The sequence below is a fragment of the Eumetopias jubatus genome, unplaced genomic scaffold, assembly GCF_037043125.1.
Source record: "Eumetopias jubatus isolate StellerSeaLion01/CBP00866 unplaced genomic scaffold, mEumJub1_p1.0 scaffold_15, whole genome shotgun sequence".
In the NCBI taxonomy this organism is placed as follows: Eukaryota; Metazoa; Chordata; class Mammalia; order Carnivora; family Otariidae; genus Eumetopias; species Eumetopias jubatus.
Window position 1 is genome coordinate 74,214,048 of NW_028274821.1, and position 14,605 is coordinate 74,228,652.

The window sequence follows — 14,605 nt, forward strand, 5'->3', positions numbered from 1 at the left end:
CTTGCTCCTTCTGCTCCTCCCCACCCCCCGACCCCCCAGTTCATTCTCAGGGATGCAAGCGTGCGTTCTGTGCCCCTGCCTGCAAATTTCTACCAGCTTGCCCCATTAAAGAGAAACCTTTTTCTTTAAGCCTCTATTTGTGTGTGGTTCCTCCTTACCTCCCCAGTCTCGCGTCTTGACCGTGTCCCGTTGATACCTGCCCCTCCCTCCCCCCCTCCCCTTATATTGAATTTGCCACTTCTGAGAAGCCTTCCCTGCTTCCCTAAATCTGGGTTATTTGCTCCCTTATGTTAGCATGTATCATAGGATGCACTGTTGCTGGCTGATCTGTCTTCTGCACCTGCCAGAGGGCACATGCTGTCCTGGCAGGAGCCGTCACATTCTTGCCATATCTTAGCACTTAGCCTGGTTCTGGGACCTCGGGAGACATGCCAGAAAGTTTAGTTTCTTCCCTGCAAGGGATCAGAGATGCAGACTCCCTGAGCCCAAATCGTTGGGAGCTTTAAATGCATTCTGTAGCTTTTAAGTTTTACCCCAGTTTAAGAATGCCATGCCTGGGGCGCCTGGGTGGCTCAGTTGGTTAAGCGACTGCCTTCGGCTCGGGTCATGATCCTGGAGTCCCGGGACTGAGTCCCGCGTTGGGCTCCCTGCTCGGTGGGGAGTCTGCTTCTCCCTCTGACCCTCTTCCCTCTCGTGCACTCTATCTCTCATTCTCTCTCTCCCAAATAAATAAATAAAAATCTTAAAAAAAAAAAAAAGAATGCCATGCCTGGAGTTATAGAGGGAGTCTGGCCAGAGAAGAATAATTCACACACATACAACAAATGTCAATTTTATTGGGAAGTGAGTCTGCTTTTCTACATGTAAGTAAAATAGGCTATAAAAATGGGTACCTCAACATAAAATGGCTCTTAGCATATCTCCCCTCTCCCTTCACACCACCCACTTTGGGAAGTATTGTTGACTGAAAATATTCAGTATAATATTCCACTAAAGAAAAAGTCTTTTGATATTTGCTTCTTAAAAGCAACAATAACAACGGCAATAAAACTACCCTGAAGCCAAGAGCCCGAGCCCCAAATCTTCTAAAACATTGGGAGTTCTTATAAAACATCCCCTCTGCGTTCCCCTTAGGCTGGTGAAAATGTGTGCCTTGATTTGAGTTTTCACGTGGGACTCCCAGCACATTACCCGGGTGACGAGTTAGCCGTACCTTGGAGCCCTGGAGACAGTTCCTGGAAGACGGGGGGCTGCCGTCGGAAGCTCTTTGTGCGTCTGGCATGACTGTGTATGCAGCCTGCATATAACCCTTGAAATTTCACACTCTACTGCCCCCGGACCCAACCTCTGTCTAGCAGGAACATGTGAAAGCTGAGAAAGTACTTCTATCACCAAGAAAGTGCTGTTCCCCACCCACCAGGGACCCCCTGAGCGGGTCATTCCGAGGCCAACTCTGGCTGGGACTTGGGGTTTGGGGGCGGTGGGTTGCCTTGGTCACCAGCACCCAGTCCGTTCCTTTGCCTTCAGAGGGGCTCTGCCGTTGCTGGTCCTCGCAGCTCCTGTAGGTCAGCACCTGGATGTCTCTGGGATGTCTCCATATTGCAACCACGAGGCTTGTTTATAGGCCACGATGCTGTAAGAATTTACAATCCAGAATTACAAGCCAGCAGTTGGAATGGGGCAAAGGGTGTGCCTTTTCCTTCCCACCAACAGCCGCCTGAGAGGCTCTGTCCATCATGCCCAGAAGGCTGTTCCGAGTGGAGAGATGGCCCAAGGAAACTTCTCCCGCTCCGGGCCCATTCCACTCCTAAAACATCTCAAGCCCTTTGCGTCTACATTTTCCTTTTCCTGGAATCTCTCTCCATCTCACTTCTGCCTGATGATGACCTCCCACGTGTATTTCAAGATCAAGACTGGCTAATCCCAAGCAGAACTGGCTGCCTCACCTTCTGCCTTTCCATAGCCCCTTTACCTCTTCCACAAATCCTCATTACATTGTTTTCAAATATCTGTAGCTAAGGGGATGCATAGGAATTAGGAGCTCTGAGTCAAAGTCTTGGATGTGTGACGTTTGGCATGTCCTTCCACCTCCGGGGTCCTTGGGTTTTCCTGTGTTTGAGCTCTAGGAGCCTCAGTTTCTAAGCTAGAGCACGGCTCTCCCTGGCTGATGGCCGACTCCTGGAGCTGCTGGATGGGGTGTGCGCAAAATTCCAAACCTTCTAAGGGGGAGCTTTGTGAGAACTTCCAAAAACTCTGACTTCCCATCTTCCATAAGCCCCAGGGCTCTACAGGGAGAAGAACTTGCTGTACTTGAAACAAAACTCGTTGTATTACAAAGCTGGCAGGGAAGCCCAGCCGTGGAGGCAGCTAGCCCAGGACCTCGTGAACGCCAGGCTGCAGCCTTGACTCCAGCTGAGCCCTGCGCAGACCTGGCCACTCGGCCACGAGGGGGTGGCCAGCCCCTGCCTTCAGGGGCGGCCAAGGGGCGGCTCTGGGGGCGGGGGTGGGGAGGTGGGTGGGTGGGTGGAGGTTCGCCGTGCTGGCGGGTAGGGGCCACACCCATCTAACATCATTCCTTAAATACTTCCTGAGTACTTCTTACAGGCCAGGCTCTCTGCTGGACGCGGAAGACTCGTTCCTGCCCTCAGGCAGCCTACAGTAGGGTGGGCAGGCTTGCGTAAAGATAATCACTAACCATCAACTGTCATGCTATGAAGGAAAGTACAGGAAGCTTTGGGAGCATATGATAGAAGGACCTAATTCAGACTGAGAAGGGGACTGTCTCAAATCCTTTTTGAGAAAATCGTGTTTAAGACCATAGCTAGCTGGGTTAAGAGGGAGGCACGGGTACAGAAGGGGGAAGAACATGAGGGGCGGCCACTGGGGCTGACGCATGGGGTCGGGGAGGGTGGTGAGCAGCAGAAACAGGCACTAGGAAGGTTGGCAAGGCGAGATGACGCGGGGCCTTGTGGTCCATGGGAGGGCATTCGGGTTGTATCCTAAGAGCAGTGAAGGCCAAGTGCAGAGCTCTGAGCCGGAGATGACATGATCTGTTTAAACACTTGAAGGAAATTGCTCTGGGCACCTGGTGGAGGGAGGACTGGGCGGTGGATCAAGAGTGGACAGGGGCACGGTTCAGAGGCTAATCCAGTCGTTCAGGTGCTCGGGCCTCAGGGTGGTAGCAGTAGCACTAAAAAGAAAAGGATGAAATCGAGGCCTGCTTTGAAGGTAGAATCAATGAGGCCTGACGGACTGGAGGTGAGGGGAGGTGGAGAAGAGGGCGGACATTGGTGACTCAGATTTCTCTTCCTGAGGGAGTGGTGGTGCCTTTTAGTGAGGTGGCACAGACTGGAGAGGCAACAGGCGTAGGAGGGCCTCAGGAACCCAATTTTGGAAACTTAGATGGTAATTGGAAGTTTTGAAAGTAGTTTGCTTAGAGAATATGAAGTGAGAACCCAGAGCAGAGCCCCAAAGAATCCTCCATTTGGAGGTTTGCCGAGAAGCGATGAGGCGTTGACAAAGCCCAGTGACGGTGAAGAGTGACCACGGTGTGGGGGCCGTGAGGAAATCATGCGGGATGAGGACCGCAGGGAGTCCACTAGATTCAGCCTGGAAGACTGGTTAGTGGCCTTAGTGAGAAGAGCTCTGGTGGTCGAGGGGGGTGCCTCAGGCGGGTGGCTTGAAACGTGAGTGGGAGGTGAGGACACAGAAGGTGCACACCAAACTTTGCAGAAGCTGACCATGGAGCGGATGGAGGTTGAGGAGAGAGAGGGTGGTAATCACGTGTCAGTTCAGTAAGCATTCAGGAGAGAGCAGCTGGCTCGCGTGGGGAGCTCTCTGAAGAGATGGGACCCAGACACCGGCACCCAGACACTGGTGACTCTTCTAAGAAGCAGTGCCCTGTGGTGGGTCGGAGACTGCCTGGGTTCATCTCTTGTCTCTGCCACTTACTGGCTGTGGAACGTTTGGCAAGTTACAGGATACCCTAGGGTCTCTGTCTCCTTTTTTGCAAAAATAATAATAGTGATGACCTCAGAGGACTTTGAGGGACGATTCAATTCATTAAAATATATACAATATTTTAAGTAGTAGCTGGCACATGATAAAAAGGCTATCTACATGTTTGCTACTATTACTGTTATTTTAAAAAGCGTGGGGAGGGCGGAGAAGAATAGAGAGGCAAGTAGGTTGCCAATGGACTGGACGGAGTTACTCCTTTAGCATCTCCCAATTGCACGGAAGAAGAGCAAATAGGAGAAGGCGGGTTCTCCAACAGTAACGTGAAATTGGCTCACTTCAGTACCAGGAAGGGCTGGGGGCAGAGTCCCTTCTTGCAAACAGGCTGTTGGCAGCTCTGGCTCAGGGACTTCTCCTCCCAGCCTCTGCCCTCCACTGTGTCCTCTGTTCCCCTGCTCTGACATGCCTTTCCGGGCTTTTATGTCGTTGGAATGTAGCTTTTCTCTCTGTAGTTAGTTCTATTGGTTTTCCCTGGTGCTCTCACTTGATTGATGGTACAGCCTTGGCCTCGTCTTGCTGTAAGAATTTTTCAGGATCTTGTTCATTTAGTGACTCCGTGGAAGGGAAAGGTAATGGAAACACTCCCTTTATACCAGAGTTCTCACTCTTCGTTGTATATTCGAATCACCTGGAGAGCTTTTAAAAAAGTCCTGTGCCCAGGCTGCACTCCAGATTGACTAAGTCAGAATCTCTGGGGGTGGGATCCAGAGATCAGTGATTTTTAAACCTTTTTAGGTGATTCTAGCATACAGCGAAGGAGGCTTTATATGCCCGCGTGTCTCTTTACTGCTAAATGACTACAAGAGAGAGAAATAATGATCAACTACTTCAGTGCCTCATTCACATACGCACTCAAGTATTTACCTGATGGATTCAAGATTCTGTCCCTACCTCTGTGATAGAAGATTGCGAAGACCCTGGAGGGCCTAAGGAAGACACCTTTCACAGAAAGTATGACCAAATCCAAGTGCATGTTACATAGTGCACTGGGGTGAGGGGTTGAGAGTGGCCCACCTCCTTCATGTGCGACTAAAGTCTCTTAACAAAGGCCCAGCAACAAAACCGTAGAAAGGAACCAATTACCATATTTTCTCATGGCTTTCATTTGTCCGTTTATCTGTCTAGCTATGCCACACATTAACTAGTCAGGCTTTCTTTCTTTTGTTTTCCTTTGTTTAAGTTAATGAGACTGTTTCACCCATCTCCCAGTCAAATAGGGTGGACAACTGCCAAGTGGCACAGCTACTGATCCATTACTGACTTGGGCAAACAGCTGGGAAATTTGCATTGCATGCTAGGTCTAGCTGAGCCCAACCCATTCAGCAAAGACTCACATAAAAATAAGGCCCAGGAAAAGGCCTAAGGGCTGGGCAGTCTGAGGACAGGTCTGGCTCAGTCCCACACCTTGAAAAAATGAGAACAGGGCCAAGAGGGTGCTCTTGATCATGCTGTTGCTTGCACAAATTCTCAGCTGTTGACCTTCCTTCTTCCCTCCCTCCCTTCGTTCCTTCCTGCATTCCTTCCTTCCTCCCTTCCTTCCTTTCCTAATCTTCCCATCTTTCTTCTCTCAACCATGAAATAGAGCAAAGAGCCTTCATGATTGATGGCTCAAGAGGCTCAACCTTTTGTGTAGGCAGGGACCTACGTTATGACATGATATGAGAATTCTAGCAAGGGCCTTACTGCCACCCACTTCCCGCTTCTTCCAACCTGCCTTCAACTGGTTTCTACTGGGCTGTCTGTAATACCACCATTACTGATACATAGAGCTCTCTGTGCTACCACGCAGGTCCCCTAAAATGCAAATCTTTATCAAATCCCTTGCCCCTTAGTGTCGCTATATTTACTGTATTCCTTTCTCCTCTGGTGGGATTGATACAAGCATGACAGGACCTCACTAACTGAGAAGGGGTAAATGGGCCCAAACCATCCAAGGCTATGCTAATGTAGTAGCCACTAGTTGCACTGGCCCCTGAGCACTTGAAACATGTGCAAATTGAATCCAAACTGAGATGTGTCATCAGCATAAAATACATACCAGATTTCAAAGACTTAAAAAAAAAAAACCAAAGCTCATTGATACTTTTGTAAATTGACTACATGTTAGAGTGATATTTTGGATATATTGGGTCAAATCAAATGTGTTACTAAAATTAATTTCACCTGTTACTTGTATCATTTTCAAACGTTACTAGAAAACCTAAAATCACGTATATGGCTTGCAGTGTGGCTTGCACTGGTGACTTGCACTGGAGAGGGCTGGTCAAAGACCATTTGGGTCCATTTAGGTGATGTCCGAGGCTGGTGCTCTTACCCTGGGAGTGGAGTTCCTCTCTTTGGCTTCTCCAGCGGTCTTCCTGTCTGTTATTTCTCTGACTTGAATGCTCTTATTTGACAAATGAGACAACTCCCCCAGAGAGGTCAAGGGAATTTCCTGAGTCCTCCGGGGAGCTCACACAGTCCAGTGGCATGTGAGGTTGCGGGGGCGGGGAGGGGGCACTGAGCACAGAGGCCACCAGGTGCCAAAGCCTTTGGAGGGCCTGGCAAAAATACTCAGAAGTGAGGCAAGATGGTCCTCATCTAAAAGGATCTAAACAAAAGGGGTGGAAGTGGTTCAACAGAGGTTCTAATCCCAGCCTCTGATTACAAGGAAGTGTATGAGGCTCTTATAAAAAAAACCGTATTACCAAACTGCCAGGAAGTATGCCAGCTGTGTGTGGCCCTGTGTTCATTATTTAGGACTTTGGGGGTTTCCTGTATTGCCAGATTGTTAGCTTGTGGGGAACAGGAGGACTTTTTCTTTGTGGGAGAGCTGACTCAGAACCCACTGCCTAAATGCTGCAAATAAATAATTCTTTATGATAATAGGCTGTAGATGGTCCAGCAGGCCCTGATGTATGTCCCAGGGCTGCAGCCCAAAGTACAGACACCGCTCCTGTCTTACCCAATTGGGATGATGGCCAGGAAGGAGAGAAAGGAGGAGAGAGCAAAACAGGTGCCGACGAACTTTTCCATGGTGAGCTGATAGATCTTGTTGTACACCGTGGAGGTCACCACCCCAGTCAGAGCCAGGGACAGCTGCAGGATGACGAACACCTTTCCTGTGGAAGGGACAGGGGTTACCAGTAAGATGTGCTGCTGTCCCTTCCATGTTACCGGCTAGCCGAGTCTCCAGGGAGCTCTCAGGAGGCTCTGCATCCCTCCCAGAACTCCCTCTCCATCTCAGCTCACTCCACCAGGACTCCTGCCTCTATCCAGCTGGATCTTTCTGCGGCCCATGGATAGTAGCATCCTCCTCTGACTGTGGCTTTTCAGTGACTGACTTTCTGAGTCTTTCCCACCCTCCTGTTTTCACCTGCTCTGCCCTGGATGGACCCCAGAGGGTTCCTAGTGTATTCAAGGCAGCTTCTGGAACTCTCTTGGGGGACTTCTGCAAGCCTGAACCCTGTGCCTCAAGCCAAGCAGCTCTGCAACGGGCCAGGCAGAGAACTTCAGAGAGACTTCTTTTACTTACCATAAGAAGAGCCCTTTATGAGTTTGGACATTGCCGATCGGATGGTTGTGACGGGGATGAGAGCGAACAGCATGACGGCTCGGGCTGGAAGGAAATCACACAAGAACGCTCCTCATTGTGCCCCACCTTGGCCAAGGAGTAAATCAGAAAAAAAGCAAAAGTCTCACCAGGACTCTCCCTCTCCCTCTCCCTGCAGTCCTCATGGGCTTGCCCTGGAAGTGGTGGTTTCTCTGCTGGAGGACTAGCACCCCCCACCCCAGGGCAGGCTGAGTCCCTGAGCTCTGACAGTGCCAGAGATGCCACAGACCCACCTGTGAGGTGGCAGGGCACAGCTGAGATGGTGATGGATAGGGAAGGGTGTCTGCATTGGCAGAGTGAAGTGGCATCTAGGGAAGGAGACCTGATGACGGAGTGACTCGAGACTCCTCGCTTTGTCGCTGGGACAGAGGTATCCTCTGTCACCATTCACGACCCCCTCTGGGAGACGGTTGTGGGAGCTTTGGCAAACTGCCTCCAGGAATGTGTGCCACGTTACACAGCTGCCACACACCCTTCCTTCCCTCAAGCCTTACTCATAATCCCCAGTGTGGCATGTGCTTAAGTGTGTGTGCGTGGAGAGAGAAGAAGGGAGGTCGAGGGGGCGGGAAGGGGAGAGGGGCACTCTGGCCTTTGCACGTGGCCCATCTAACGGGCAGGTGGCCAGGCGTAAGTTGCCATTTGGTTAGGTGTTCCCCGAGATGCGTGACCTCAGCCAAAGGACAGCCTGTGGTAACTGTCTAGAGTTGTTTTTTCTAATATGTTAGCCACTAGCCACATGTGACTATATAAATGAATTAAAATAAAATCAGATTTAAAATTCTGTTCTTTAGTTGTGCTAGCCACATTTCAAGTGCTCAATAGCCACACGTGGCTAGTGGCTACTATATTGGGTGGCACAGGTTTAGAACATGTCTATCATTGTAGAAAGTTCTACTAGAGCTCTCTGCCTGTGGCCGTCAGTTGGAAACTTCATTCTACTTCCTTGAGAGAATTTATTATATTGGTTGTGGAAGGCATTTCTGGAGAGTTTTTATGCATTTTTAAACAGCCCATGCTTGGCCTGAAATGATTTTAATGAAGGGACCTTTCCAGCCTGATTACCTTAATGTTTTATCCCTTTAAAATTGGAGGAAGAAATCCAGCCCCTTCTCCTGAGGCCAATCTGAAACCTTCCCTGCTGACTGCAGGCACCACTGACCAACCCTCCCCTGACCTCCTAGAGCCACCAGCACCACTCTGATAACGTGTCAGTGGGCAACACAGATAACCCAATGCAGTGCAACTAGATTAACTCAACGGCACATAATCCTGTCTCCCTTCCTGGGCAGTACACCCAGTCCCCGGTGCTGAGCTGGGACACCTAGACCACACCTAAGCCATACCATGTCAGCCCATGACTCTAGGCATCCGCAGTGTCCTTGTCCAGCCTCCCCAGGAACACCGGACTCACCAATGTAGAACATGTACGTCTCTTTCACAAACGCCAAGAGGAGGGCTCCTGACCCAAAAGAGACCATACCAATCATGATCATGGTGGTGTCCTGAAAGCAGCGGGAGAAGACCAGGACGCCCAGGAAGCTGGTGATGAAGATGGTGTACCCTGCAGCCATACCATAGCCCACCTGCACCTGGTTCCAACCGAGAGGCTCCCTTAGCATGAAAAGGGGCATCACATCCACTGTGCCCACCACGGCCAGGTCATATATGATGGCACCCAGAAAGAGCAGGGCAATGATAGTCCTTGGGGGCCGTGCTTTCCCAGGAGAGGGAGGGCGCCCCACCACACTCTGCTTGTCTAACTGATCAGGATCCAGGGCACAATAGGTGCCAACCGTGCCCGACACCGTATCCACGGCGGGGAGCGCCTTGCCGGGATCCGCCATCGACTCAGGCACCTTCAGAACCAAGAGGCTGTAGAAAAGAGCGAAAGTGGCACAGCTCACGCTGCAGGCCGTCAGCACCAGGCCGTGCCCGGAGTGCCCCGTCATCTGCTTGAAGAGGTGCCCGGAGGCCATGCTCCCGCAGAAACCCGCCAGGCCCAGGATCAGGTCGATGAGGATGAGGCGCATGGAGCGGCGGCCCTCGGAGGAGCCCAGGGAGCCCAGGGCCATGACGCCCGACCAGAAGGCCGAGAAGCCGCCGCACAGCCCCTTCAGCGCCGCCGCGCCGTACAGCACCTCCACGGGCCAGTCCAGCAGCACCTTGAGGAGCAGCCCGAGGCGGGAGAGCAGGAAGCCCAGCAGGGACACGCAGATGGAGATCTTGCGGTGGTAGCGGTCGCTGAGCCAGCCCAGCCCGTAGGCGGACAGCAGGGGCGTCAGGCCCACCACGAGGTTGTAGACGATGTAGAAATTGGAGATGGCCCTCTGCTGCTCGTCCTCCAGGGCGCCCCGGGGCGACGGGCTGGCGCTGTGGTTGGAGGAGGCCCCGGCTCCGAAGGACGCCTTCACCACGAGGAGCAGCCCTGCCTCGTAGAGGGAGGCGGCCACCTGCGTGGAGGCCACCACGGGCTCGATCCAGGTCCTCACCCGGAGGCGAGACAGGAGGCCCCTCCGCGGGCAGGCGTCCTCGGGGTCCATGAGGACTTCCGGAGGGGTCGGATTCGGTCCCAGAGCGCGAGTGTGCGCCGTGCTCCCGGGTGCGCGCGGGACGGGAGCAAGCCGGGCGGCGGGGCGCGTGTAACAGCGGCCAGCCCTGCGCGGCTGACCGCCGGGGCCCGGCCACTCCTCCCGGCCTTAGAAGGCCGCGCCCCGTCCCCGCCCCCGCCCCCGCCCCCGCCCGCCGAGCGGGGCTGGAGGCCGCCCAGGAAGCCGGGCGCCCGGGGGCGCACCGCCCGTTTCGGGCCCCCACGTCGCCACCCTCCGGTCGCCGCGTCACGCTGCTCCGGCTAGCGCGGCCGCCTGACGACGGCCCGATGGCCCCACAGCCAAGCGTGCCCCGACCTCCCGCGGGGCGCGGGGCGCCTTCCCCGAGCGTGTTCTGGCCGGGGCCGAGACCCCACGGCAGGGAGCGAAATTCTATTATCCGTGGCGGGCAGGTCTGGGCGAGGGGCGGTGGGGTGGGGTGGGGTGGGGTGGGGGTGCAGAACCTAGGATTCGTCCTGGGAGCGGGGCCGGGGTGTGGGGTTTTTTTATTGGGTTTAAAAGCAACAGGGACTCATTCGCTGCTGTAGGGAGCTGAGTAGCAAAGACTTTGAGAGAAGTGCTAATAATACCTCTTTGAGACGTTGCTTTCAGTGCTTTTGGATGAATACCCAGCAGTGGTGGGGGAGGAGGCGGGGGTGGGGGGCGTCCCTGGATAGTGGGGTAGTTTTAGTTTTAATTTTTTGAGGAACCTCCCTACTGTTTTCCATAGAAGCCACACCATTTTGCATTCCCGCCCACAGGGCACAAGGGTTCCAATTTCTCACACCCCCACCAATACTTGTTTTCTTGATATCTTTTTCTTTCTTTTTTAATAATAGGATAGCCATCCTGACAGGTGTGAGTGATTATCTCCTTGTGGTTTTGATTTGCATTTCTCTGATGATGAGTGATGTTGAGCATCTTTTCATGCTTGTTGGCCATTTGTATGTCTTCTCTGGAGAAATGTCTCTTCAAGTCCTTAGCCCATTTTTCAGTCGGGCTACTAGTTTGTGTGTTTTTGTTCTTACAATTAAATTGTAGGGGTTCCTTATTTATTTTGGAGATTAACCCCTTACCGGATGTAAGGTGTGCAATATTTTCTCCCATTTTGTAGGTTGCTTTTTCACTCCATTGTTTCCCTTCCCATGTAGAAGCTTTCTAGTTTGATGTAGTCCCACTTGTTTGTTTTCAGGATCTTGAAGAGATGTCAGTAGTCCTTTGTTCATTGCGGTATTATTCACCCTCCACTACTCTGGCTGCCTTGCTTCCTCCTTGAAGTACACACTTCTGCAAAGAGGACCAGGCTGATGGGTGGCGCAGGGACGGTAATGCACCAAGGAGAAAGGTCACCCCCAGGGATGGAGAGTCAAAACACACAAGCCCTCTCCTCGTCAGTTCAACCCCAGCAGAGCCCTGGCAGCATGGAGGAGCAGGACTCCAAAGCCACACAAGGGAGGCTCAACTGTGCAGGGAACATTTATAAAGCCAAATGGATAATGTATTCATGGGAGGAGGGACTCCATTCTAAATGACTTTGTGTAGGTATGTGCCCTTTAGGTGAGCTATCTGTTTCCCTCCCTGGCACTGCTCAGCCCCCTGTGTCCAAGCCAGGCAACTCTGGCTTCTGCAAAGAGACAGACCCACCTCCTCTCTCCCTTGAAGATGTGCTCTGTGCAACTGGCCTGGTCGCCCCCTCAAAGCCTCCCCACTTCCTTCTTCCTCCCCCTCACCTAGGCCTACCTTGGGAGGGATTGGTTTCACTCGGCCCATGACCAGCTCTCCCACTCCATTCTTAACCCTGTTTTTTTCAGAGGCTGGAACAAAGCAGTTCAACCAGTCTGTTCCTGTGAGGTGAAGAGGCTCCTGGGGATGGGAGGTTTTTGGGGGGGAAGATGGTATTCAGCAGTCAGATGTGGCCATGAGAACGACAGCCTGAACTGTATGGACCATTCTGGCCACTTAATCAAGGGGTTTGTCCATTCTTGGGGTTGTAGGCACGAGAGGGTAGACTCGATCCTCCCTGTTGTCTCCGTTCTTTCTGTCCTCTTGTGAAACTAGGGAAATTTGAGGGGCCTCTGAGAGATTTCCACCAGATCTAGGACAGGTCTAGTGGGAGCTGGGTCATCATGATGCTAGCCAGCCAGCCCTGGGACCCTCCAGCCTTGGACCCGATTCCTCTGGCCCAGAAATGAACTAGACCCAGGGCAGTCAGTATCTCTCCCGGTTTAGGCTACTCTGCTTTGGATTATATTTTCATCCTGTTCCCGAGACCCCCTCCATCTCTGACTGCAGGCTTCAGCTAAGTTAGTGCCTGGCCATCCTCTGTGGCCTAGGCTACTGGCAGGGTATGGCCCTTGAGCCAAGTTGAACACTTACCCTGCCACCTTTGTCTCTAGCTCAAGGTTGGCTCTATTCAAGTGCAAAAGTTAAACTCGCTCATCTTTTCTTTCTTTATTTTTTAAAGATTTTATTCATTTATTTGACAGGGAGAGACACAGCGAGAGAGGGAACACAAGCAGGGGGAGTGGGAGAGGGAGACGCAGGCTGCCCGCTGAGCAGGGAGCCCGATGTGGGGCTTGATGTGCGGCTCGATCCTTGGGATCATGACCTGAGCCGAAGGCAGATGCTTAACGACTGAGCCACCCAGGCGCCCCTAAACTCATTCATCTTTTAGATTGATAAAGTCACGCTATTTGAGGAGAAAAAGACTTAAAAAAAAAAAAAAGGAGCAGCTAACATTTACTGAGCCCTTACTGTATACTTAGCACTTTGCAGGAATGAATGAACGCAGTCCTCCCAAGAAGTCCATCAGCTAGTCTGTCACCTCATTTTATGGTTGGAGAAACTGGGGCCAGAGAGGTTAAGTAATTTGCACAAGATCACGCAGCTAGTAAGTTGGGGAGCCAGTATTAGGCACTAGTCTTTGCAAGTCTATAGCTACGGGAAAAATACACTCGACAGGGACTCTTACTTGAGGGTACCCCCTCAACCAGCACAGGAATGTGGAGAGGAGCAGAAACACCTTCGTCATGATGAAATTATTGTTGATCAACAGTGTATTACACAAATGGAGAGCAACAAAGGAAAGGATGGAAGTTTATTTACTGAATGTATATCCCAGGCACTTTACAATCAAGTAGGAAATACTTTTGTTTTCTTAATGGAGGGCTCAAAAATTCATCTTAGAAAGGAACTGTGTTTGTTGGGAAAATAACTGGAATCAGTTAGAAGGTGAAATCCCTAGGCCTGGGCTTCAGCTGCAGAGGAGGCTCCAGAGAGGGAGTGGAAGCTAGGGGCGGGTGAGTCAAGGAGAGGAAATTGTCTGACGCTCTGGAGGAGGAGCGGGAGAGAAGGGGTATGGGGGAGGAGAGGGAAAGAATGTTTTGTGTGAGTGCAATTTTTCCAGGGAAATTGGTAAAGAAGCCGTGCTTCCTGTCTGGGTGGACACAATGCTGAGCAGTAGTCGTGAGTAAACAGGAGGAGGGTACCACCAGGACACAAACGTCCCGGGGATTTGCTGGAATCTGCGACTGGCTTAGAATTCTCACAGCTTATGGACTCGGGGGAGTTAAGCCGTTGACCCAGATCTTGAGGGCCAGAGAGACCCTCGCAGCTGCCCAGCAGGCTGCGCTGATGAGGGAGGGGTTATTCTCTTCATTGTTAACATTTCAGGGGCTGAGTTCAGTCTTCCCCAAGACATTGCAAATGAGGGAAATAGGATGCCCTCAGAGACATCAGTATGCAGTGGAACAAAGTGAAGATGTACAGACTCATCCCAGGAGGCAGAGATAAGCCTTGTCAGTGGCCATCCAAGCCCCTGTCTTTGAAGGGTTTCCCAGCGGCCAGTCCATCGCTACCCGGAAGAGGAAGCCCCAGTCCTCTTGCATGACCTCAAGTAATCCTCTAGTTATGGTTTTACTTCCCAAATATAGCTGCACACAGGGAGAAATGTGCTAGTTATTTGAATAGTTACTCCAAACACTTTTTAAAAAGATTTTATTTATTTAAGAGACAGAGAGAGAGAGAGCACAAGCAAGGGAGGAGCAGAGAGACAGGAGCAGACTCCCCACTGAGCAGGGAGCCCAACATGGGGCTGGATCCCCAGACCCTGGGATCACGACCTGAGCTGAAATCAGACACTCAACCAACTAAGCCACCCAGGCGCCCCTACTCCAAATAATTTCTTATGGCAAATTAATAAGTTGGCATTCTGGTTTATCTATCTGCCTTTCTAAGTTGGTTCATGCGGGCCTCTGTCTGGAAATGGCTTCTCCATGTGCTGGTGAAACAGAGGTTTTTATACCATCAGGCTGAGAGCTGGGCCTCGTCTACAATAAATGTATCCACATAATGAGTGCCACCTCTTGGGAGATTGTCTCACTGGCCTTCCGCTCCCCCCCCCGCCCCCCCC

General features: G+C 51.8%; 1 protein-coding gene across 1 annotated transcript; it reads right to left on the reverse strand.

Annotated features, from left to right (window-relative positions):
* Positions 1–816: 816 nt before the first annotated feature.
* SLC46A2 (solute carrier family 46 member 2) lies at positions 817–10,273 on the reverse strand. The gene is made up of 4 exons (XM_028107849.1): positions 9,021–10,273; positions 7,532–7,615; positions 6,962–7,118; positions 817–1,633 (listed from the first exon to the last, which is right to left on the reverse strand). The coding sequence occupies exons 1-4, from the start codon at positions 10,147–10,149 to the stop codon at positions 1,567–1,569; spliced, it is 1,437 nt and encodes a 478-aa protein (XP_027963650.1). The 5' UTR covers positions 10,150–10,273; the 3' UTR covers positions 817–1,566.
* Between the last annotated feature and the right edge of the window lie 4,332 nt (positions 10,274–14,605).

What these genes read in the sequence shown, in the direction of transcription:
- SLC46A2 (XM_028107849.1), bottom strand. Translation starts at nt 10,149, where the DNA reads ATGGACCCCGAGGACGCCTGCCCGCGGAGGGGCCTCCTGTCTCGCCTC. An exon ending in GACGTACATGTTCTACATTG is followed by an intron (nt 7,616 to 9,020) that starts GTGAGTCCGGTG and finishes ATTTCCTTCCAG; the next exon opens with CCCGAGCCGTCATGCTGTTC. An exon ending in CATAAAGGGCTCTTCTTATG is followed by an intron (nt 7,119 to 7,531) that starts GTAAGTAAAAGA and finishes TCCCTTCCACAG; the next exon opens with GAAAGGTGTTCGTCATCCTG.